The sequence below is a fragment of the Echiichthys vipera genome (genome assembly GCF_963691815.1).
Source record: "Echiichthys vipera genome assembly, chromosome: 6".
Taxonomy (NCBI): domain Eukaryota; kingdom Metazoa; phylum Chordata; class Actinopteri; order Perciformes; family Trachinidae; genus Echiichthys; species Echiichthys vipera.
The window spans coordinates 23,797,691-23,824,978 of NC_139831.1; the positions used below are offsets into that span (position 1 = coordinate 23,797,691).

Here is a 27,288-nt window from a genome sequence, read left to right on the forward strand (position 1 = left end):
GTACTCCTTTTTGAGAGTGTTGGTTGGCCTTCTCTGCACAACCATAGATGGGAAGACTGGAATTGTTTTCTTTATAGGGCCATCCTCTGTGACTTGCCTCCTATTTATGTTTTCTCTTGACTCCTGAAGTCAACAAGAAAAGCTGCAGTCTCAGGCTCCATAGATTGATATTGTAATATTCCTCGTACGTGGACTGTCTTTGGTGAAAGTGCCTTTAAAGTATTCGCACCCTTGTCCTGGTATAAATTACAGTCATCTTAAATTGGATCACATCCCAAGTATGGAAGATTTTAAAGCTAGGATCAAGGACTAGGACAAGGACAATGCAGCTGGTGAGTATAATGTAATGATGTGATTTTCCAAACTGTTATAACTGTTTTAATGTTTGTTTTGTTGTTGTTTTCAAAGTGTGTACTTTATTTGGACCTACTGTGCTGCTCTCTTGGCCAGGATCCCCTTGCAAAAGAGATTCGGAATCTTAGTGGGTCTATAAAGGGGAAATAAAAAAAAATAACATTAGCTCCAAGCAGGCAGGCTTAGCAGATTTGTTTCTTTGACTAAGAAAACCTAAATGAATGCTGCATAAATATTCTCTCATTTCATCTACACTGTGTTCAGATTCAGAGATAATGTTTGTCTGTGTTCCCACACAGAAAATTGATCAGGAACCAGTAAGAAAAAGAATAACTGATAACGGAGGAGGTCAGGGTGGATGGACGGGTCACACAAACATATGACTTTCACCCAGTAGAGCGCTGTTAGAGTCCCGTGTTAAAGCGAAACTCAACGTTCTGCCTTCATGTAAAGTTCCTGTGAGATCATGTTACTTTCACCTACTTACCGCTGTTCAATATTTTGTGAACTACACCTACTCACTTTCTTAGAGGTAGATAGGAAGATTGGTACGCCTCTCATGTCTGTGTGTTAAGCATGGAGAGAGCGATTAGCCTAACTTAGCACAAACACTGGAAGTTCAAAACATGCCTGACATCACCTCTAAACACCTCTTAGGGCGCACTCACACTGTCCTTCCGCACCGCGACCCGGGCTTTAGGTACTTGTCCCCCCTCCCTCTCCCCTCGCGCCCCAGCCCCGTTTGTACTCACACTGCCAGGGCCGGCCAATGCTTCTTGGTGTCCATACGCCATCACGCCGTAACACATCACACGCATTGATCGCGTGTGTGTGGCTTTGTTTACAAATCTTTCCGTAGACCTCAGAGTTTTTGTGCGTCTTGTCGACTGTTTTTGAATATTTTCATCCGACCAAATCTGCAGTAAACGCTCCACCTCCACATCACACCAACGTGAACCTTTCACCGCCATTGTTGTTGTTGTTAAATGTCCGCGCATGGTCCGTCCTTCTATTTTCTATGTCCGAACAGGCGCACATACTGCTACCGCCGTAGGGCTCGTGTTCGTGCTCGTGCTCGTACATGTGCAAACGGCTCTGCTAAAGCCCACCTCTTTCAAGCGGGCCGTGGACGGCCCACTGTCCGCAGTTATGCGCGGAACGGTGCACTCACACTGCTTAAAGGTACTAGGCTTTTGCTGAAAAAACGGTTTTGGCCCGGGACAGAAGGACAGTGTGAGTGCGCCCTTAAAGTATACCCCTGCACGCCTGGAAACCAGAGGAATCTGCCCAACTCATGTTTCATTTGTTCTGGCAGATAATATAACAGGTAATATACTGTACTACAGTTATGATAAGACAATGGCCCTTGGAAATTGATAATGAACTGAGAGGGCCCAAACTAATAAACGTTAGATTAGTATGCTTAGTCCACACAGAGAGTGAGTTTAGAAGCGTTTGTGACGACCGCCACTCAAACGTCTCACAGAACAGACATGTAGCATGACAACTAGCATGCTTTGCAAGTGTAGCTAATAGCACACCCGTGTAATAAATATATACACTTTATTCCCAAAATGACTATTACTTTAAAGAAAACACATTTTTCATATTACAATATTTTCTCCAGTTTTTATACTTCATTTACCTTTATTCTCATTGTATCTTCCTGTGACGAAGTGAGCGCCATGAATTTAATACCATATGTTTCAGACTTAAGTTCCACTTATTATATTATTAATTTATTGCTGCTGTTGTTGTCGGAGGTTTACTCTTGTTTTCTAATCCTCATCCTCTCTGCTGCCCTGACTTGTTATTTTTTCTTTCCATACAAATTCTTTCATCACCCTGCTGAATTTAAAAGGGAGATTATGCCACGCATTATAATTGCAGTTTTCAGGAGATGCAATGTTGCAGTAAATTACAGCAGTAAAACACATTTGAATGTCCTGTTAAAAGGCTTTAACCAGATTTTGACGTTTGTTCCTCGAAAGGATGTTTGTTCTGCACAGTGGTACTGCACAGAACGCAGCACTGGGATCTCGGCTCTGTGGGTTTTCTGATTGAATTTGGTGCCAATCATGCTTGTGTGTTTTTGCTTTTACTTCCTTCATCAATGTTAATTTACTGCTTCATTATAATTTGTCAACCGCTGTGCTTTAAAAAAAGATTTACTTCCACATTAAAAGGGATTCAGTGCGGGGAGGGATTTCTCTTTGTCTGAGATCAGAAGTCTTCTTTTACCCCTTTGGTTTAGATTAATTGTTTCTCTCTTTTGTTTCATAAACTGACATAATCCCAAAATCTCAGGACATCTGGTGTGTTTGTAGGAGGAGAGTCCAGGGGCGGTGTTAAACTCTTTATTGGGGACGCTGCCATAGTAGTATTTTACTGCGGTGTAATAAAACAGCCGTGGAAAAATTAATACTCCAACAACACGGCATGAGTAACTAAAGCCAGTTTTTAGGTGCTAAAACGACAAAGAGCATCCGCTTCGGTGTTTGTGATTTTAGCATCGGATTACTCTTACTAATTAATCCCACTGGTCACAGTTATGACCCCAGTATCATCAAGATTGTTCATGTTCTTATGACTCTTTGGACTCTACTGTATATCATAAACAATATTACTGTACGGTAAACAACGTTCCTGTCTTGTTTCTTCTTTTTTCATTGTTTGAAGAGCGTGATCCCTCACCTGCTTCCCACAGCACCGATGTCAATCCAAAGACTGTTGGGAATTGTAGTGGAAATGGAGCCTTGAGTGTTTGAGGTGGCGTGCCCTTTGCATAACTCCATTAAAGCAGCATGAGGTGATCTTTTGAACACTGGCGCCTGTTTTAGCAAACCGCACTGATGCTGTGAGAACACCAGTACCCCTGAGAAACCCCATTCACTAAAGCTGTGTGAAATATTTTATATCACAGTCACTTGGCTTTTCACATGATAGCATATCTGAATTAAGCTCCTACCCTGCTATGTTCTCTGTGTCTCTTTCTTTCAGAACAGTTTGTCGGAGCAGCTTCTTTTGTGTTTTTACATTTCACGCTAAACGTCAGTGTTGCATCGCTGTTTCTAAATGTAGAAAAAGTTTTGACACAAAGCGTTAACGGATACAAGATTACAGCAGATGAAAAGAGAAAGTACAACGATCACAAGACTGTATATGATTATGAAAGAAGGCAGGAGCAGTCGGATGTGGTGCCAGCTACAACATGAGAGGTTTACAGTAATCTGGCAGAGACTGTGTTCAAAAGATGATGAATATTGTTAACTCTATCTAGATTGCGAATCTCCATGAAGAGGAGTAAGTGACGAATGATTTTATGAATTCTAAATGAGCCTTGCAAAACGCTGTCGTAGCTCATTCTTTGTTTCTTCCTGGCATCCTTTGTGGTCGTCAGTGCGATCAGGGATTCTTCTAGTTTACACTTAACACAGCAGTAGGCAACGCTGATGCATTCTCTGTCATCTTCTGAAGTCTGGCTTGGTGAGCTGTCTTCCTGGTTTGCACTCGCTCTTTCCGACTTGTTCCTTAACACTTCTTTTGTGTCTGAGACAGCTGCCTCCTTTCCCTTCACAAACTCCCAAGCTCTCTGCTCAGTGTCTTTGCTCTGATAAATTTCCCAGTGTTACTGAGTGTTTCTCAATTGATGTGTTGATAAATTTAGCACGAATTGATTCCTCTCCCCCTTTTTAGTAGCCTCCGACTGTTTCAGTTATTTCCCGCTGATCTTTTCCCTCCCCGGGCGCCTGACCTCCGCGCCCTCCTGACCGAAGTCCACTTACCTCCCTCCTCAATGACAGTTACACCTGTGAGCTGCTGTTTGTAGCCTGTTGCTAAGCTGCAGCATTTTCTTCCCCTTTTTTCTGGCCTGTTAAAGTAACTTTGTAGCCTGGAATCCACAGACTAATTTGCAAATGCATATTAGTCTTAAACTTCTCATTTTCCAAGGGACATTATCAACAGTGCAGACCAGGGGCGGAGTGGGACACAAAAATCCACTGGGACAATTCTCACTGCACCGGCCCACAATGGGCCCAACCCATCCCCTCTACCACGCTCTGTGTGTGTGTGTGTGTGTGTGTGTGTGTGTGTGTGTGTGTGTGTGTGTGTGTGTGTAAAACTTGCGGTGCAGACCGTTATATGACGACACCCCCTCTTAGGAGGAACTATGAAGAACTCAGCCTAAATGTTTTGCTGATTCTCACCAATGTCAAAGCTTGAGCTAACTGTTTTCCTGTCCACTCACCTGCGTCACTAGTTGACGCCTGGTTGTTTCGGAATAAATCCATGATTTTTGACCATTTTGATGCACTCTCCTGCAGCATCTGCTTCTTCTTCATTCTGGCCTTTTCTGTAAGAAAATCCTCTACTCCAACCTTGGCCTCTTTCTCTCTGTCTGACGGACGCTCATTCATCCCCATTCGTTCAGTGGATAAACGCGGAGCGATCATTGGAGCGATACGCAGATCCCATTTCCCATGAGGCTTTGCTCCGACCATTCTACATTAATTTATGAACAAAAAGACAAATTCAATCATTGGCCATTTTATATTTGTGGTCATGAAAGTTATGTAACGTCTGAATCAAAATAATTAGATGAAGATAGCAGGCTAAACAAAAATCAGTAGGCTGGATTAATGAGAGTGAGTGTGACACTGTAGCAACCATGAGTGAGATGTAGAGACACAACAAGTGTTAGATAAAGTGGTTGGACTCTCCGTGTCTACGGTTTATAGAGATTTCTGAGATTTTCACAGGAACGTGCTTGATTCTGAAGAGTTTGAACTCAATGGGCCGGTCATGAACATGACACGGGTCCACAGGGCAGTCTGCCAGCCGGTTCACTTGAGCTTATTGGCCACCGGGTGACCGGGAAATCTCCCGGTTGTCCCAATGGCCACTCCGCTCCTGGTGCAGACTAAAATGCATCTGGATGTAATTGGATAGTCTAACAACCAATCAGAGGAATGACACTTAACCTACAATTATGGATGTTACAATTTTAGATTTTGCTATCATGATTTTGATCAGAGGAAATATCACAGTTTCATGGTTTTCTATTATTAATCAGGTTATGTATTATGTGACAATATGGAAGGAAAAAGATGCACAAGCAAATATAACATGTCACCCTACTTTATATTGAAAATAGAGGGTTCAGCTCATAGAACTGGAGTTACATCCAGATCACTACTACATATCACCACAGGATTGAGAAAGTAAACAATAACACGTTGTGAACTACTCCAGGATGAGTTTAAACTCTTTTAGTACGATTTAGTTACATTACATTTGCTAGGGAAGTTATTTTTTTATCTTGACTTGAGCATAAAAGGGTGGATGATTATCTCAAAGATGCTGGAACATATTCAAAGTGTTGCACCTTTTGTAGTCACTTTTAGAACGCACGCTTCGCAAACTTGATTCCATCTTCTACAACAACTCCCTGCTCATTTTAAAGGATATCCAAAATGCTCCCATGCTGCTGATTTAAGGCTTTTTGGAAAATATAAGGCTGGAATGTCAGTACCCTCTGATATTATTACATTCTTCTCAACACTTCAGGCTTTCTCACAAAACACACATACTTCATTAGATCTTCTGCTTTGTGCTTCTGTTTGGAGAGCCTGGTAAACTGCACTGGACAGACCGCACTCAACGGTGGTGCTGTCAGTCATCGTCTTAAACCCGCCTCATGTGAGATAAACTGTTCTGATTGGCACCTGATGGCAAGAAATCTGTCTGAATGTGAGAAAGGCCAAAAGTATACCTACCAGGGCAAATGAAACATGAGTTCTGCAGATTTGTCTGATTAGGCTTGTTACTGCCGGCCACAAAAATCTCAGCTGGAGCTGTTCTTCCTCCGCCACTTCTTTTTAACTGCTACCGGTAAAAAAGCTCCACATTTTCATGTTTCACATCAAAGTCTTTTGGCATGTTATTTTTCCCTGAGGACATCCTTCCTTTCACAAGTTAAAACCAACATAGAAATATCCCTGCTGAACATGAAATGGTTTGTTAATGTGGAAACCATATCACTAAGTCACTAAACTCTGGTCCGCACACACACACACACACACACACACACACACACACACACACACGCTGATTCAGTGTTTTGCGTGCATTTGAACGCACAGTGACACGTGGACTTAGAGATACAGTAAACACTGTAGCCCTTACGCTGCACTCTGCAGTCTGTAATGAAACTGTCAGTGACGTCCTTCATCCCTCAGGGGTTCAGGCAGTCAATTACAAACACACTCTCACATAAACACACACACACACTCACGCTCACACCCCATTTGATCTCATGACAAGAATAAGTCATCTTCGAGTGATCTTGCAGTACAAGTATGTAGCAGTACGTCTCACATACTGTGTATCATTATAGAGGAAAAGATCTGATATAACTTGCAGTGAATTATTTAAAGTTTTTTTTTTATTCAATTCAGCTTGTGTTAATTAAGGAAGGTAGGATCACTTCTCAGCTATGCACATACGCACTCACAAGCATCAAGGGAGTAGAGGAAGATTTAATGAGTGTAACGTTACATGTGTTTTAATATTAACCTCTAATATCCGGAGGTCACATCGGCTACAACAACATGGTGGAGCAACGGTGTTTCCAACTGCAGGTCGCACACGAGGGACACAACTCTGACATGATAGTTTTAACTCCACGTTCACAATTAAGCCAGCAGCTATCCAGCCATCCTTGCTGCACCCTTACTGTTTCACTCCATCTCTTTCTCTCCATCTCTTACACTCCCCGTTTCTCTCTCTATCTCACACTGTGCACCCATCTGTTTCAAGAACTTCAAAAAAAAAAACCCTATCCCCTCGCTGCCTTTCTTTAAAAGTTCATTTCAGTTCAGTCCGTTGCTCTTTTAAATCTTAAAAACCAGACTTCAAAAAGGAAAGAATCTCATCTTTCCTAACTATTTAAGCACTTTGTGAAATGACAATGCAAATATTTTTTCTATAATATTAGCCTCTGTTTTAAAAGCGAGCTGTGCAGAATTAAGCCGATGCATGGGCGTGATGAGCTGCGAGAATGAGAGATTGACTGAGGGAGAATGAGTGGGAGTGTATTCATCCTAAACCGCAGAGATGCATATTGGATTAATAGAGCGCGGATGCTTGATTTTTGAGTGGAGTGCTCAAGCTGTGTTTTGTCGTGACCTCTCATCTCCCCCTCGACATGTCTCCACTCTGCCAGCTTTTTACCCTCGTCCTCAAATCACAACCCTCGAGAGCAACAAGAGCTTTCTGTGTGTGTGTGTGTGTGTGTGTGTGTTTGTGTTTATTTTTCCTGTCTCTCTGCCTCGGCCCGTGTGCTTGAAATGAATCCATTATTGGAATAGCCTTTCACTTCTGAGTGGTAGAGATTCCTCCTGAGTCCGAAAGATGTTTCTACTGTATGTGTATTTTGTTTGCGAGGCCAGCGTTTGATTGGGGTGTCAGGTCTCTCCCACCCGTGGCTGAGTTTTGGCGAGAGGTGCGCGATGTGTCTCGCAGCTCTGGCACTGCTTGACTCCAGCTGCCTTTGAATGCAGCTTCAAAGACTGCCTCGCTGAATGTTTCTCTCCACACGTTCTGGCACTGTTCACTAAAACCCCTCCTCCTCCTCCTCCTCCTCCTCCTCCTCCTCCCCTCCAGCTCTCTGCTGTGTTTTTCCAGTTCACTTTTGCCCTTTCGTCCTTCACACCTCACTGTGTCCTCTACCCTGCTGTATGCCGCCGTCTGAGTTAGAGCACGACTCAACTTTGACATCGGCAAGGACCGCAGCGCCAGAGATCAATGGAGTCAATGGTGGAAGACAGAAATATGGAGGCAGAGTAAGCAGCCTGGCATATTGTGTATCAGGAGGGGGCGGCAGTATTGGTCTGTGTGTGTCCAGTGCTTCCTGTCTTTTATTAAGATATAAGAAGACCGCAGTCATTTTGGATGAGGCTTATTGTTCCTGGACTTTTTTCACAAAGATGGTATTTTTTTACTAGAGATGGATATGGATATAATTATGTAGATAATAAAGAGTCTTCTCTAAAACCCAATCAGTTCATAATGAAAGTGACACATAAACCATCCAATTTTTTCCAATGTTCACCACTCAAATGTGTGTTATTTAGGGCATAACCGATATGGGAGTACTGATTTTAGAGGGGAGACATTCATTGTTTTTTTTAGCTGGGAAAAAAAGACCTTTTCTATGTAGATTGTGTGCAGATTTTGCACAAATTTGAAATATTATACAATACAATGTATTACATTCAGGGTTTAAAGCAAGACACGGTTTGTGAGCCTATGTAAATGGAGTAACTGTGTATAATGCATTGAATTATATGAGTTTAAAACTGGTCTATTACTGAAATCGGGCATGACACTGACAAAACAGAGGATAAATGCAAAATAGAAAAAAAAGCTAAATAAACACCATGTTCAGCATCAGTCAGTTGCTGACGACTTAAATAAATAATAAATTAAAATTAACCAAATAGCTATGAAACACCATTTCTAAATAACCCAAAGTATTGTTTTCTGCATTATATCTGTAAAAATCTTTTTCATATCCCTGCATATCAAAAAAACATATACGCTATACCGATGTGTGTGATAGGCCAATACAGGCTAAAAATATCGGCCAACCTATATCTTGGTGTGGGTCTATTATTATTATTATTATTATTATTATTATTATTATTATTATTATTATTATTATCGACTGCTGTAGGTAAAAGAGGGCAGATATAGAACTATCACAGTTCAGTAAACTACACTTTTGTATGTATCTTCTGTGAAATACTGTGTATTCAACTTTTCAGTCTGTTTACTTATTATATTTTGCTTATCACTAATTAATGCTTTTTTATTGTTCACTGCTCTTTTACAGTTGGCTATTTCGTTGTTGTTTTTTTACTGTTTACTGCATTTTTACCGTTTATGTGTTTGTTATATCTTGCATTTTTACTGATGTTTGTACTATTGCACTATCCGATCCCTTGTGCTTCTCTAACACTGTACATTTCCCCTCTGTGGGACTAATACATATCTTTCTATTATCTTATCTTAAAGCAATTTAAGCAGTTATAGTAAATTGTTACACAGGTAGGTTTGGCAGGGATCTGTCAAAGAATCAGAGCAGCAATGATGATTCTGCTTGTAATCAACACACACAGTTTGTGAACATTTACTTAATTTAACAATTCCAAAAAAGGAAACCCTATAAGGAGGAGGTTGGGGTGATGGAGGCAGCAGCAAACACGTTAAAAAAATCAACTTTTTTCTGGCAGGGTCCAGAGATGTTCTGTACCAAAGTTGGTGATGATTGCTCAAAATCTGTAGGAGGAGCGAAAGAATAGATGTGGACATAATTCAAAATAGCAAAAAATCGATACCAGTGGGCGTGGCGTATACGGATAGATTATCGTCTTCAAAATAAACAAAACTGATCTTTTGAAAATGTGTCTGACTCACTGTGTGATATTTAGAACCCCCCTCTTCGCTTCAGTAGTTTACTGGCAGCAGGCTACAGGTAATAAGACCAGTGGATGAATTTCCGTTGTTTTTGTGTGTCCAGCTGTGGAGAAACATTTTCCACAAGCTTATTGGAAGGCAGATAAATGAATGAGAAGAAAACTGTATATGTGTGTGTGTGTGTGTGTGTGTGTGTGTGTGTGTGTGTGTGTGTGTGTGTGTGTGTGTGTGTGTGTGTGTGTGTGTGTGGGTGTGTGTGTGTGTGTAGCTTTCCTTACACCTGACTCACACCTTGCTCTCCCACTATGCTTTGCCAAATGTTCGCCCACACTGTCACCACCTGGCTACTGCTGTGCACTGTGTGATTGCATTATGTGCATGTGTGTGCATGTGTGTGTTTGTGTGTGAGGCGGGCTGCTCTCTAACAGATGGAGTAACCTAATACATGTCTCATTTCTGACCCGCTGTCCATTGGCCCTCATGGTCTGCTGGTGATGCTATCTGTGCTTTACCAGCATCCTGTCTGCTTTGTTCCTGGAATCGGCCCACCCCTCCCTGCCCTGCCCTGCCTCGCCGCCGCCATTCTAAGCTCAGGGCACCCAGATTCAGACACACGCTGGTCCCAACAAGAGCAGCTCGTCAGGTGGAGCTGCTCTCAGGTTACCTGGGGCAGGTTGCTCTGACTCAATGTGTCTGGAAAAACAACATATTGTTTACAGTCAATGAACAGATGCTGCCTTTGTTGTAAACAGGCTCATAAAATCACAACTACATGCAAAGTATGCTGGGAGGTTTGTGTGTGTGTTAGGCAGTGCACCTGACTGTATGCTCAACACACTCATGTCAAACCTCAAAACTAATGTTGGATGATTAATCCAATTCCCTTTTCACTTGCTATTTTTTATTATGGGAATAAGCGCATCAAGACAAGATTAATCTTTTTTTTTTAAATGTATATATATATATATATATATATATATATCACTGTATTTATTATCTTTTTTTAAATTTGTCTGTCAGTTGAAAAATGATGAATGTATGTTTAAGGTTTTGTAGGTTGTGTCATATTTAATCTAATTTATTTTGATTTTGTATATATAAATGTATATGTTTATATACCATATATACCCTATATAGCTATATATATATATAAGTTCAATCAATTCATGATGTTTCTAAAACCAAAAAGTAATCATGTTAAATAATTGTGATCTCAAAATTGACTGTGCTTATGATTACTGCTGAGCAGCTCATCTAATGATTGATTTGTATTTGTCTTCTGAAACATATTAAGCCATTTAAACCACGTTGGCTTTTTAAAACCCCTTCAATAAGTCTACATTTCACAAACAAATAAGCTGTTCTCCTCCATTACATCAAAACTGGCACTTTGGAGATACACACTTCCCACCTAACAGGCAGCGTGCTGGTCGTGTCTGTGTGAAAGGCCCTCCAGCCCTCTCTCTGCGTCCTGGACAGGTACTGTTTTGTCACCGGGACCAGGTGGCAGCGGCTTCTCCATCCATCTCTGTGGCGGCTAGAGGTGACACTCCATCAAACAAATGGATTAGTCTCATTGGCTGGGTAATTTATTGATGTTTTCCTCTCCTGGGGATAATAGGTGTATGGGCCGCTGATTGATGAGGGCGTACGTCTGCCTCTGCAGCGCGTCAACCACAGTTGGCGGCCAGTCAGTCAGTCAGTCAGTCTGGCGTGTTATGAGCTGCAGAGTTGACTTATGTAACACCCGGACTGATGGCCCCATGAACATCAAATATGCTCATTTGACGGGCCATTCATAGAAAAAAGCCTGTTTAATGCCAGAGCTGGAGCCTCTTAAAGCTTTTAGGTGTCAGAATTAAGTGACCCCAGAGTGACACAGATTTATGAGACTTATTTTACACTTTGGACTACCTGGACTTGATCGTACTTTAATTGGGGGCTTTGATTAATGACATGATATGCAGAGAAAGTAGATATTATGATAAAACATTCAGAATGTAACACTGCACATTTGGGGTATCAATGACATTGGATATCCATATTTTTGTATATACAGTATATATAACATTGTCTGGCTGGTGAAATAAGTGGACAGAAGTAAAAGAGGAGAGACATTTCCCTCCTCCTTGCGCTGCTGATGAGTGTGTAACAAGCCTTCAGTCCCAGGAGAAACAGATTTCCAGGAGGCAGCCTTCTGTCTCCATCTGTGACACTGACAAAATAAATGCTACTGCTAATTTTAAGCGTGACCCAGTATGTATCTGCGGGCTCCCTCTCTGCCTGGTAATGTGTGCTCCTGACCCCCTACAGTAGTATCCAGAATGTCACTGGCCCCTGACATACAGCCCCTCTCCCCTCCATTAGCGGATACCTGATCCTTCACAGGCTTTCACTGCTGAAAGAGAGCAAGCAGCGATGTGCAGGAAATGGGCTCGCAATGGTTCGTGCCATGACCCGGGCTACTTAGAGCCATTGAATTGCATTTATGAAGAGCCCTCTAGTCTTTCTCTTTACCATTACAAAGTGGCTCTCCTCTTTGTGGTGTAAGAGATACTACAGGTAGCAGCTGAATCACAGGGTTTGATGTAAGAGGCTTTCAGAGAAGGAAAAGCAAGCAGCTTTGAGGTGGATGTTGTGCATTTTTTTCACCGACTCTGATTTTCGATCGGTAACCAAATAGAAATGACCAGAAATAGAAGACTTTGTATTTCTGTGGGCGTGTCTTACCTCCTCCCAGTCTGTCTTCTTGTTTCTATTTGCGATCTGCACATCTGTCTGCTCACTGATCACAGAGGGAAGTGCTTCTCAGTCGCAGTAGGACAGCCGTAGCACAAAGATCCAAACAGATGTGTGCTGCTCCCCAGCATCCTCCCACACTCACCCAAACATCCTCCATTTCTTTTTCATAACCTAAGGAACTGTTTTGCTGAGCATGCATGCTGTTTTCCACCCTGTTTCACACACACACACACACACACACACACACACACACACACACACACACACACACACACACACACACACACACACACACACACACACACACACACACACACACTTAAATTTGCAACCACAGCCTGGCACTGTCTTCCACTGAGGAAGTTTGGGGATAAATGGCTCGCTTACAGCAAGACAATGCAACTTGTGCTGGACATCAGCCACCGTGGCCACAGAACTGTGGGACGATAGTGAATTGAATTGAACTCACTTGAGCCAGTCATTTAATAGCAACACACAGTATCACAGTGAAAAGGTTTATGGTAGGCAAAGCAACATGATAGAATTGTTCTGTATGTATACAGTAACTATGAACGATGAACACCATACAGTACACTGGAACCAGAATCGATTGGTGACAGTACATTAGTAACTCAAAAAAGAGAAGTTACTTTCAGGCATGTTCAGAAACCATTTCTCTATTGCCGCCTGTGAGTATTTACCCCAAACAGCAACTGTACCGACTTAACCGATGTAAGCTGTCGCTACCTAGTAATGTAGGCCGTGAAATCCACTTCTTATTCTTATTTTCTGTAAGCTAATGAATTGGGTCATGAAGCTTCAAAATAAAAGCATTTTTCAACTCACAATTTAGCAAGCTAACAAGCCGGTTACATAATGCAGGAAATGCCAATGCATGACAGACGAAAAAGACGAGGCCTTTGATATTATCATTAAAATCATATCATATATCTCAGATATATTATCAAATTATGAAGAAGAACTCAAAGAAAAGTAAACAAAAAACCCCACTAAAACTACAATCCACTTAAAAACAAACTTCCGTGGCCGCCACCGTTTCTGGAAACACACTTACAAATCACAACTCGTGATCTCTGAGTCTTCTGAAGGCTTTCAAAGAAAATAAAGGACAGCATTCACCTCAGGTTCACAACACCACCCAGAATTAATTTGCATCTGATACGACTGCGTTAATTCTTCGTTCAAAAGTTACAAAGAGATGCACCTTCAGCAGCAGCAGTTAGAGCGAGGAAGTGATGTTCATTTCCTCCGCTCAGATATTGTCATATTCTCATATGGACCTCCTCCTGTGCCTGAATGTGCACATAGAAAAACACATTATACGTTCCGCACAAAAGAGACGGAGGTGTCACATCATTCCACGGTGCCGTCCAAGGACCTCTGTGTAGGCTTGACGAGCTCCATTTGACCTCACAGAAGCATGGAGAAAAAGAAATTAAACTATTCAAGCAAGAAAAATGAACTAACAAAGATGAAATGGCCTGCTTTTATAGCACAAAAAGCAATAACTTCCTCTTACGTCCCCCAAACCAATGCTTCCCCCGGCGCCCCAGCCCTCTCAGTGCAGTTATGGCTATCACTCTCAACAAAGTGATGTGGTACACTAGCTGTGGTATAAATGGGATTTCAGCTGTTCTCCTGTCCAAAGCTTCATTTCACTGCCTCTCAGCTCCCCTGCTAAGTTCAGTAATGGAGCTTTAAATCCCCTCTGTTGTTTGGTCCTCACTCATTTTGCTACCGGGTCGATGATAGAGCTCTCGCTTCTTGTGCCACCTTGTTGATAAGACTTCACTTTGTGCCTTGAAACGCCACTGATTATTTTCCCTCCTCGCATCAGCCACGCACCCCTCCCTCCTGCTACTCGATAGGCTTTTCCTCATGCCTCTCCCGGGTGACTAATATATTGAGATTAATACTCTCTTTTAAAGGGACTTTTCTAAGACTGTGAGCTCTGTTCCAGTCTGCTCTTTAGTTGTATTGAAAGGTCAAACCCCAGATCTTCCTTTTCATCTGCTGCAGAAGCTCTGCTCTCTTTATAATCCAAGCCATTGTCCATTATTGCAGAACTGTGTGTGTGTGTTTGTGTGTGTGTGTGTGTGTGTGTGTGTGTGTGTGTGTGTGTGTGTGTGTGTGTGTGTGTGTGTGTGTGTGTGTGTGTGTGTGTGTGTAGCAGCCCCATTAGAGAAGACAACAGATTGAGAAAAACTGTGAAAAGGGAAAGAGAGGCTGTGCGTGGGAAGTTTTCTCTGACTGTGATCGTTAAGGATGGATGTTTGGTGGGAATTGCATCTATTTGAGCGTTTCATGTTTTCGAGCTAATTTGCTGCCTATTTTTTGACAACTTGCTGTTGTTGTGATCACAGTGGCGAATCACCTGCTAAATACAACGGCTTTCGAAAAAAGATGTCCTGACTTTCACCCCGTCTGACTCTTTCTTGTGCTCTTCTCTTGCTTTCTTGCAGAGGCCTTTGACATGGTGCTGCGGCACGGCCGTAACTTCACCCTGGCCATGCTGAAGTCAGAGTTCCCAAGTCTCGGAGGTGGAGCCCAGAGCTCCGTAGGGCAGCTCTTCCTAGACATGTCGCTCTACATCCTGGGCTCAGACTCCACAGTGGACCACATGGTGGCGGTGCTCTATGGTCGCCTCTTCCCCCTGGCCTACCGCCGCCTGCTGGGCGGCAGTGGATCCTCTGCGTCTGAGGAGTGTGTAAGAGGAGCCTGGAAGGAAGCAGGAGCATTTGGCCCTTATCCCAAACTGATGATGACCCGTCTGTCTCGCTCTCTCCTCGCCACAAGAGTCTTTCTGCAGGCGCTGAACCTGGGCATCGAGGTTGTCAACACCACCGACCACCTACGGCCCGGCCGGGACTGTAGCCGGGCCCTGCTGAGACTGTGGTACTGCCCGCACTGCCAGGGCATGCTGGAGCCACCTGCGTGCAAAGGTTTCTGCCAGGCAGTGATGCACGGCTGCCTGGGGGGAGCGGCCGAGGTGCAGCCTCACTGGAGGAGCTACGTGGACGGACTGGGGAAGCTTGCTGGTGCCATGAGGGGAGAGCAGGACATGGAAGCTGTTGTTCTTAGACTACCTTCAATGATCAAACTGGCTCTCAAGCACGCTGTGAACGCCCGCACCCGCCTCACTGCCCTGGTGAGTCCAGTACAAACTTAAACACAGTGCGTTAGAAAGTACCAGAGGCTCCCTAACACTAAAAAAAGCCCTGCTTCTAGTTTACAACACTATGAGATAGTGTTGGAACAGTCATCTTATCCTCAAGCTCAATAATTGTTAGATACACAGTAGAGTTAAAAGTGAAGTCACACTATCACCAATGAATATTTAAACTGATAATTGATTAACTGGTAAAAGTTCTGAGGTTTATAGAGCATGAGCATTACAGTCCCTCTCTGGATAAATCGAAAGACATCTTGTTGAATTCCCATTGAATTGCATGTCTCATAGCGATTTCTTTCAAAGGCCACCCTCTTGCCCCTGCCTGACCTCACTAAGAGAAATGCTGCATCCAGTGTCATGGGAAGTCTAAATTTTCGGACCTCCAACTAGACAAGGTGTTGGTCTGAAAATTCTGATTTCCCATGACAGTTGAAAGCAGCATGAGCAGAGAAGTGAAACAGAGCAACAGATGACAGGCAAGAAGCTAAGCAAATAATTTTATTTGGACCAAATAAAATGATTGATCAGACAATAGTTGAAAATTGAATATTGATTAGTTTTAACACCTGGTGGATTTGTTTTACATTGAAGTGTACCATACACTTATTAGAAGCATTTTGCGATTAGTGTTAAAGTGTAAAAATGCAAGAATGGTAAGAAATGCTTTAACTAATTGCGACTCTTTCAAATGGACCTGCAATTCCAACAGTAGCCACTAAAGTCCGTCTTTGTTTAAAGGTTCCGTATTGTAAAAAGAGAGAATTCATGTTTTTTTTATTACAAAAAACCTCTATGTGCTATAAAAATGCACACAGCCTATTCAGAAACTGTGTCTTTAAACAAGACATCAGGATTTCTACGGTACGACGATGTCACAACTTTACTATATACATGTATAGGTAGAAAGTGCTGCTACAGTGTTGTTACAGTTATTCCCAAATGTAATGGCGGTGCAGAGATCTGGAAACACTGACCAATCAGAGCAGACTGGGCTTTTCAGAAGGGGGTTTTAAAGAGACAGGTGCTAAAATGGAGCTTTTCAGTCAGATGGTGAATACAGGTATATTCAGACACACAATATAAGAAAAAGAATGTGTTTTTGAACATTTAAGCATGTACACATTCTCTAGTAGAAAGCCCAAATACAAGTAGGGACCAGAAAATGAACAGAATATGGGATCTTTAACTTTGGCACAGTCAACCAATAGAAACAGTGATGCATTGTGTTTGGAAATGGAAAGGTACTATATAACAGTACACAGCTTTAAACTGAAGCATTTGCTAGATTGTTCATAATGAATGTTTTTGTGATATTTTTTTTAGTGCTCATCATGAGACAGTTTTGTTGGACAGTAATGTGACCCTATATGCTCATGCTGTACCAACACAGTAGTGTATTTATTTAATGAGGAAGCTGGATTTTATGATGTGGCATTGCTAACATCATGGTCAAACCCTGTCCCCGAAAAAAAAAAACCCACACGACATGAAGAAATGAAAGAAATAGCCTACCACTTACATTTCTGGTCGGAAGACTTTTATTGATCCAGACTGTTTCTTCACTCCTACAAAGAAGACATCCCCTTGTAATATGAAATCCTAAACAACTAGACAGCTACAAATGCGGCACACTCAAAGGGAAGAATGCACCTTGGACTGAGCTGAGTAAAGAGTGTGAAATAACAGCAAAGAAAGGAAGGGAGGGAGGGAGACAGATGCTCCCAGCATGTCTCACTGAAACTCGTCTCTCACTCCTCAGCAGCGGTGACCCGTTATGTGTTGTTTCAACTCCGATAAAACCGTCAAGTTTGTTCACAGCCCACATGTGAAGTCAGGGAGTAGTGCTCATGAAATATGAAGACCCTTCTCTGCCAGAGTTGCAGAGCTGGATGTGCTTGTGCTCCTGTATATCTGCCGAACCTTTCACTCTCACACCCTGAATCCCTGCAGTGACCAGGTTTCCACTCAGAACCCATCATTTATTAAGACGCAGGTTGACCTCACTTACTCTACAGGCAGCGCAAAGGCATGGCTGCATCCATGAATCGCTGACTTAGGGGAAATCGCTGACTGTGTGTGTGTGTGATCTTTATCCAAAATTAAATACGTCCTGTGTGGGTTTATTTAAGACTGCAGTTCCAGTCACAACAGATGACTTTACACAGTGTTTATGGCTCTGACTCTAAAAGGGATTAAAGCTGCCGTGGCCCTGTATTGTTCAGCACTGTGGCAAGGTCGTCTGTGTGTGTGTGTGTGTGTGTGTGTGTGTGTGTGTGTGTGTGTGTGTGTGTGTGTGTGTGTGAGTGTGTGTGTGTGTGTCTGGAAGTAATCTTGCAGAGACACACCTCGCTTAGTGGTGTCATTGAAGGGACAGAGGCATCATTTCTCTGAAGGCTAATATTGTCTCACTGAGGAGTCAAACCATAATTAGACAACACCTGAGTACCTCAACTCAAATAACTAGCTGAGGATATGCGTCAATTCATTTTGCAAATAAAGGACCATTTCAGTCTGTTTTTCCACATTTTAGTCAAGCCCCACCACAGCGACTTCCTGGTTGATCCAATAAGAAAGTGCCAAAAACCGCAGTTCTCCGAGTGGCCACTGGGGACAGGTTTCATAATAAATCTGTTTCTCATTGACCCCCATCTTAAACAGGTCGTTTTCACAGCAAAATTAAGGCCTGTCTAAGGCCTGGGACAAAAAAAAACACTCTCGTCTGTATGTTTAAGTCATATCTCCATGACAGCACTGAAGGGGGTGAATTTTTTTTCGTACCAGGCTAGTTTTTATTTTATTGGAGGTTAAAGTTAAGGTATAATTAGGGGCGTGGCCTCTTCAGTGACAGCTAGCCGCTGGCCCTCACTTCTCCTCGGAGGTAAACGTCAGAGTCAGATGGCTGCCACATACATGCCCTTTTTTGGTAAGAAGAAATGAGGCGGAGTCAAAGTCTGACAAGATGGCATCTTCCATAGACGAGTACGATTGGATCAAGTTGAGAGAACGGACCTCGACCGAGAGGCTACATCTATTGTTTATACAGTCAATGATTTTAGCCAATTCTTAAAAGCGTCCATAAACTGTATCAAAACTAGTATCTATTTTGTCACATTATTGTTGGTAATGCAGTATCGAGCAGGATGCAAAATGTAATATGGAGAGCAGAATGTTTTAAACGATTATGATGATGATGATGATGATGCAATGACGAGGTCAGGGGGTGGTAACTCTATATGTAGATGTCACCTGAGCACAGGTAAGGGGGTGTGTTTGGCCAGAGAGCGGAAGGGCAAACAATTTTCAACCGCATTTCGAGACAAAGCGGGTTTTTCTCTGTTTAATATGAGTTTAATTTATATTGCTGTTACTGTTAAGCAATTAAAGAACGTATTATTGTGACACTACGAAAGAATGCGCGTTGATTTACTGACCGCTCCTACATGCTATTATAGCTTTGACTTACTCTGATGGATGGGCTTCAGTCTGAATGGGTCATTGTGCATGTGCTCATTTTATTTTGTAATTAATCAGTGTAATTTTGAGTAAATCTACTGTTTAGCTAGTGAATTTTATGTAACTACACTGCAGACCAGAGTCTCTGCCAACAGATCCATGGTGTGGATGGATTGATGGGAGAGCTGCCAACGTCAGAATTGTTTAAACCCTTCACAGGGTGGCTTTTAAATAAAAAAATAAAAAAATATTATAATTCAATTCAATTCAATTCAAAAACTTTATTTGTCCCCGGGGGGCAATTCAGGGCACACAGAGCAGCATAACGTCAGTATGATGATGATAAAAATGATAAAATTAACATTGGTTTTAATTCTATATTTACAAATAAATACCTAATGTAATGATCTTGAGTGAGAACTTTGGATTTGGAGCAACCTTGAAGGCCTAAACATCAACAGTCGCTGCCCACACACTAGGCTGAAAACTAGAATACAGCGGTACCATGTGGTGTTGAACTGTTACAGGGACAGTCAGCGGTGGTGTGCCTGGATATTAAATGTTCACCTGTAGTGGTTCCAGTAATATTTGTTTGTTGTGGACTAAAGTAGCATCTCCTTTTACATATATTAGCTACATTTGAGAGTAGTAATTGAGGAATGCTTTCATTTTAATGAATTAAACAATTTAATCATGCATTTTTTATTTGTTGTTGTGGATTACTCAACCAAAGTGTTATTGTGTAATTATGCCACGTGAATAATCGATTATTCACCACTATAGGAATACATCGTATATATAGCGTGGGCCATTGTGAGCTGAACTCTTCTCAGAGTTATCTGTACGACCTCTCCTCATTTCACTACAAAAACCTAAATAAACCTGTTGTTGATGCTAAACAGGGCAGATGCAGGGCTATACCTGTGTGCGTGTGTGTTTGTGTATAGCAGGACGGAGCTTTGGGGAGATGGTATATCTTCTTATTTGTTAAACACACTGGGAGTCAGCTGTTGCACGGGAAGTGGTTTTTCCACTCATTCAGTGCATGTTTCACAGATTCGGTGAGGACAAAACGTGTTTAAAAATAGATTTTCCCTCAACACAATTACTTTTGCCCCCTATGTCGACCAGCGAGGACAAGTCAGCTGTTAGTAATGTTAGTAATGTTAGTAATGGCAGCTGTGTTAGCAAGGAAATGCACTTGCAAACATAATACTCATAATACATTATCTTTCTGATTTATCAAGCATGATACTGAAATAACTTGTATAGCTACAACCATGTGGCAGATCATTAGTGCTCAGTCAGGAGTTACTGTTTATTTGTATCATTGTAATGTTTACTGATTTACAATAAAAATTACAATGAAAACATGTGGCGGCACGATGGTTTGGTGGTTAACACAAAAGGGTTCCTAATTCGAAATCCCGGCTGGGGCCCTTCTGCGTGGGTTTCTGGCGTCCTGTCCAGGGTGTACCCCGCCTCACGCCCGATGTCAGCTGGGATCGGCTCCAGCACCCCCGCGACCCCGATAGGGACAAGCGGTTGAAGATGAATGGATGGATGGATAAACATGTCAGCTCATGCTAACAAATACTGAGAATTCCCATTAATGTGCTAATGTAAATTAGCTTCATGAAGTTTCAATATCACACAATATCATCTATCAAGCCGTAAATGTTAAGTGACCGAATATATATGACCTACTATATCTAGTTTGAAGTCACTGCTGATTTTCTATACTCTAAATTTATCTTAATTTGGTAATGGCACTATGTCTAAAAATGATATGTTCTGGGAAATGGTAAGCAATCATGTATGATTTATGGCTCTAAATACGATGTGCCTGGTTCTGAAAATCCTACCTTGTCTTTGAAATGTATGCATGTGGATGTAAAGTGCAAACCTTAGTAGTCTTTCGGTGATCATTCAGTATTTTGTACAGCATCATAATGGATCTAAGGAGCATTATATCTTCTTTAGTGGTTTCATTTGATTGTAAAAGCTGCAGCATGGTCGGTATCTCTCACTTAACCTCCCCTCCGGGGAAAGTGCAGACAGTTGCGGTTACTGAGGGTGACAAACAGATCGACTATCTGAGTAAAAGAGTCCTCGATGTGCGAGAGAGACATCTCCTATCTTCTATGTCGTCTTGAAACATGTAACTCTGCTGGTGAGATGACCACTCATCGTCTGCCAGCCCGCTCCCCGGCATGTTCACATTCATTTCCTCCATCCGGTGCAGCTCCAGCGTGAATCAACCAATGTTCAGAGAGACGGAGAGGGCAGCCAAGAGCCCTGCAGCTTCAATCTATTCCCCTGTCAACTTCCCAACCCTCTCCTGGAGTTTGATGTCATCCACCTCCGTCTCTGCATCTCATCCTTCTCTCTCTTTCATCCCCCCCATTTATTTCTTTTCCTCTCGTTCTTGCACGCTGCTTTGAGAGAAGATGCATGATTTATGAAGCTCTATTTTTACCGGTTACTGAGGAGAAAGAGAGGAGAGAAACCGCGACAAAGAGAGGGAGAGGGAAAGAGAGGGAAGAACGGAGGGGAGAGTGTTAATACTGAGCCCAAGGGGAAGGAGAACAGGAGAGAGTGGAGGAGGCATCCATCACCCTGCAACCCCTCGGCTGAAAACGAAGATGGGAAGAAGGTTTAGACAGAAATTTGATGGATCTGGCCGGTAGAGGAGATATGCAGATTACATGAGTTTGTATTGGTACAGACGCGACAGAGTTGGGTGCCAAGTTACAAGCCAAACATCGCATCTCTTTGTGTGCATCTTTTGTAAATAACACCTTTCATCAGTTCTTTTTGTAGTCCTCCCCTTTGTGTACAAAAATAGCTCAAGCAGATCAAATCTCATCCAAACTGTTGCTTCACTTACGAAACACACTAATGCAATGTCTCAATCTTGTAAAAGCCATTTGAATTATACGATCTTACAGATACTTGCATTTGTAATTTAAAAGTTTTACTTAATGATGAAAAATAAGTATTGAGCTGGTTAAGATGACCATAGTTTTGTTTTGTTTTTTTGCTGTCGTGTAAATTAACCTTTTAAAGCACAATACAATAATTTGAACTTAGGTTTAGCTGTTTTCCAGCCAAACTTTCCAGCAGCACTTAGCTTAGCATAAATACCCAAAACAGGGGGGAACGGTTACCCTGGCTCTGTCCAAAGGTAACAAAAGACAAGCACCTCTAAAGTTCACTAGTTTGAGTCTCTCATTTGTTCAAGCAAAAAAAAAAAAATCTGGGGATTGTGTACCTGACTTTTTCTTGGCCAGCTAAGCTGACCTAAAGCTAAGGTTAAAGCTTACCAAAGCTATTCCTTTAAGTATTTTTAATTACTAATCGTCATTTTTATGCTATATTGGTTACAAAAATCACTACACATTGTGCACATAGACTGTATAATGTAGCCTCTCCCCCTCGGTCCGTTCTCTCAACTCTATCCAATAGCCCTCTTGTCAGACTTTGACTCCGCCTCATTTCCTCTTACCAAAAAAGGGCATTGATGTGATGTTGGGGGGAGGCAGATACATCTAACGACTTACGTATACTGAATTAGCCACATTAGCACCGCCCTGGAGCTAGGCTAACAGTACACGATACTAGTTAAACAGGAGTGGGAGTCAATGTTGAGATTATTTTCTGGGACCGGGAGGGAACAGGAGTCATTTCTTTTTATTTTGTAAAAGGGAACAGGAATTTTTAGAGGGTAGAGACTGACACAGGAGGATCAACCAGGAAGTCGCTGTGGTAGGGGCTTGATTTTGCATCACACCCACTGAACTAAAGAGCCATTTAACCTTCTAATAAATATGAAGATAAAAATTAGAGAACAAAGTATAAATACTTGATTAATTCTGAAATACTGTGATTTTTTACTGTCCAGAATTTGACAGAATGTCCGTTGTGGCCAATATTGAACCTTTTCAAGGACACAGATCCATATAAGTCCCTCAAAAAGGCCGGTCGTCCACGTAAAACAAGTGTATGAGAGGACAGGATTATGAGAAGACTCTTAATGGGGAATTGGTTCAACACTGCAGCTGGAGTTGCTTCAGTTCAGTGCTGAACAGGGCAAGGATCTGTCTCTGCACACAGTGTCTCGTCTGGTTAAGACTTTTTGGACTGAAAGCCCACTCTGCAGTGACCAAACCTCTCATCAGCGGAAACAATGAAAAGGCTGGATTTGCTTTTGCTGAGGAGCATGCTGTGTGGACAGAGGAGAACTGATCCAGAGTGACTTCAGTGATGAGAGTACGTTCAATTTATTTGTGTCTGATGTGAAACATTATGTTCAGTGTAGGACTGGGGAAGGACTAAACCCAAAGTGTGTAGTCAGTTCAATTTAGAGGAAGAAGTATCATGGTTTGGGGTTGTTTTCTGCAGCAGGAGTTGGGCCTCTTGTACAGCTGCATGGCAGGGTGAATGCAAATGTTTATGTGAACCTCCTTCTGCAACATGCGATACTTTCACTGTAATTGTCTCCCTGCAATTTTCATGCAAGACAATGCCCCCTGTCATACTGCAAAACAGGTGAAGCAGTTCTTGAAGCTAAGAATATTGAAACAATGAAATGACCAGAACAGAGTCCAGATCTAAACCCCACAGGTAATCTTTGGAAAATCCTTTGCAACAAAGTAAAGTCTAAGAAAGAAATGATCCCTCATTGCACCTTCTTAGGGAATATGAGAGGAGGAAAACATTGTGTACTTCAAACCCACAGATCCGACTGTTTCTTCTGCATCCGAACAATGTCTATAAAATCAAAAAAGCATCATTCTTTAATCGCTTTTCCCCGCTCTGAAGGCTTCAGGAATTGCAGAACTCTGAGTGAGAAGTGTGAAATCCATTTTTCTCACAAGCATCTCTCTAACCTTGATGCACAAACGACTAATGTCTTTTTGAATTAGACTCTGATCTGCACATGCTTACTAATCTATTTTAGTGAATTAAATTAGCATTTATTCACCTATATGTTTTAGTACTGACAATTATAGATTGTACCATGCAGGAGAGCTTCAGCCCTTGTGCCAAAATATTAACAAGTTATTATTTTCAAAATATTTAGGGATTTTGTTGATTTTTGAAGTGGTGCATTTAATAAATGGACCTGAGCTGAACTGATGAGTGAGATTTAAAGATTAGACTGAAATAATCTGAGCTTTATGTGAAACTCTGTGGAGTACACGTTTTATGTTTTACTGTAATTAGCTTTGATCAGCAAATGTGAATGCTTCTTATCCACAGTTTATGGAAATTAAGCAAAATTGTTTAAATGTCTCATTAAAGGACAATCTAAAAGTAAAACCTACAAAAAATGGACACATGGGCCTGTATTATAATAACATAGAGACAAACAACATTAAAATATAATTTCTTTCAATAGGGAAAAACATACACTTTGGACTAATAAACTGTTTCACATATTTACAAAACAGATCAACTCAACGCTCAGGAATATATTTACCACACTCGTAAATATGTGTGTGGTGTATTTTCATCCTTGTTACTTGTTGAACATCACTGATTGTAAATAAGCCTACCACCAGGGTTGGGATTTATTTGAATTCAAATTGAATTCAATTGAATTTTTTCTAAAGATCCATCACTTGTGTTGAACATGTCTTGAGAAAGAAATAAAATCACTGGAGCTTAGTGTGCGGTCATCTTCTCATTACCATGGCCAGTTTTAGAGTGAATTCACAAGACAACTCTTACTGATACTTCTTAACCCGAGAAAAAAAACCCATCTAAAAATATATATATTTGTGTTTAAGTTGTACTCCGTAAGATTTTCATCTAGTTAATTGTCTTTTAAGTTCCTATCTATCGAAGAGTGAGTTAAAACAAAGGTGATAGATCATATGACCCACTAATGACAGCACTTCTACTTGCCTTTTTGCTGAGTACTCCAATATCTGTGGCGACATTCGCCGAAAATTACATCACTTTACTGTAATACAGTCAAGGTTTGGGGGCTACCATATCGATATAATATCGATATCTTTTCCAGCTCTACACCAAACTAAGAGATACTTCACCATATTCCTCATCTTCAACAGTCCAGTATCCATTTGAAGTTAGAGCTGTGATAGTTGGGTGGTTTACTTTACTTTTGACATCTAGTGAGACTTTTACCTCATTTCAACTTCAGCTGGGAGGGCTTGAAAGGGCTGGTGCTGAAATAGGATGCTTATAATGTGTGCATTTCACCAGTCAGTTCTTATGCTAGTGACAACAATGCAGGGAGGAGGAGGAGGAGGAGGAGGAGGAGGAGGAGGAGGAACAACAAGAGGGCTCAGTGCTGACTCAGTCTCTTTCCTGAGCCTGGACTCCCCTTGAACACAAACATTACTCACCAAATATTCTCCAATATGTTGTTACAGCTGTGCATGGCCCGGTGCCACCTTTATAACACTGACAGTATCATCTTTTCTCCTGAAACGGTTTGCTTATTTATAACTCTTTGTGACCAGGATTAATGTTTAAGCCCGATTATACACACACATATATACAGTATATATAGTGTCAGGATCTATGTGCATTGTCATTGATTTGTTTGGAGTTTATCTTTACCCCATGTTTGCACAAGCACAGCGCTGCATGGAACCTGAGATGCAGGTGTGCAAGTGCTTGTGCATGTGGACTATGAGGCGTATGTGTGTGTGTGTGTGTGTGTGTGTGTGTGTGTGTGTGTGTGTGTGTGTGTGTGTGTGTGTGTGTGTGTGTGTGTGTGTGTGTGTGCGTGTGTGTGTTGTATTACTGGCCGTCAGCACCTTTCTCTCTCAGTGAAGCGGGCTGCTCAGTGCAGATAAAAGTGTGCAGATATATCCGAGCTCTCGTGTTGAGACAGGCTTTATCTGCAGACTCTCCTGTTGGTTGTGTTAGTCCAGCCCCGGGTGATATTAATACCCCACTAATGAGCCCCTTCCTTGAAGAATTCGGAAACAATTGTGGGGGGGAGGGGGGGGGCAGTGGAGGGGCCAGTGCGCACTGAATCTCTCCCGTGTGCCACAACTCCCCTACGGCTTCCCGGGAACACACAAACAAAAAAAAAGGAACGCAGCACCAATCACATTAATCATGGCCTGTGGGAGCACCAGCACTCGCTCCAGGCACAGGAGAACGAGAGAATTACACGAGAGGAAGAGGATGAGAGTGGCAGAGACAATGGGCGTGTGTGTGTGTGTGTGTGTGTGTGTGTGTGTGTGTGTGAGACAGAGAGAGATAGATTTCCCCAAAGTACATGGTAGAGGAATATTAGTTGAGATGGCTAGTCAGGGATGCTGGGTAATAGTGAATGCTTGGTGCAGAAGAACTCAACCATCTGTGTATGTGCGTGCGTGCATGTGTGTTCGTGTCTGTGTGTGTGTGTGTGTGCGTGTGTGTGCGTGCTTGCGTATGTGCGTACGCGTGCTGGGGCTATAACTATCCTTGGATGACAAGGCCGCATTGATTAACCCTGATGATTTTGTCTTACAGCTGATCGGCATTTCTGTGTGTGTCAGCATGCATTTAATAAACAAGTGTGTGTTTGCCATTAGTATATTATGTAGGAGAGCATATTTATCATGTTAATGGTCTTAGGCGCATTATGTGCAAATGAATAATTGCTTAAAATTATTCATTTTTGTCAATGCTGGGAAATCTGTGTGTGTGTGTGTGTGTGCGTGTCTGTGTGTGTGCGTGTGTGTGCATGTGCGTGTGTGTGTGTGCTTTTGGGCCTCTGCTGCCACCGGATAGAGATGTCTCGCGCTGCTCTATCAGGTCACATCAGTATTCAGCAGCAGCGGTGCCAGCCTATTCACTCAAAGGGGAGCTGGGCACAATTAGCTGTTAACATTACATGGCAGAATTAAGCCTCGGCCAGTTTCCCCCGGGGAAATTAAACCACCAGCAAATCATTAAACCACAAGCTAAACATTAACAGCCATTTGCATTTTTATTGCACCTGAAAAGTATGTGCCAGGTCCATTATCTCTGAGAGACAGAGAGGGACTTCTTATTTATGATTGTTTTGTCGTCCCGTGTGGAAACACAATGGTATT

At 42.1% G+C, this 27,288-nt stretch overlaps 1 protein-coding gene across 1 annotated transcript in view; it reads left to right on the top strand.

Annotated features, from left to right (window-relative positions):
• Positions 1–27,288, top strand: part of gpc3 (glypican 3) — a gene marked incomplete at both ends in the record, with an annotated part of 115,336 nt that overhangs the window by 51,655 nt on the left and 36,393 nt on the right. Inside the window, one exon of the mRNA XM_083914828.1 lies at positions 15,060–15,745. Coding sequence (XP_083770954.1) covers positions 15,060–15,745 — 686 coding nt within the window. The remainder of the gene's footprint in view (positions 1–15,059; positions 15,746–27,288) is intronic.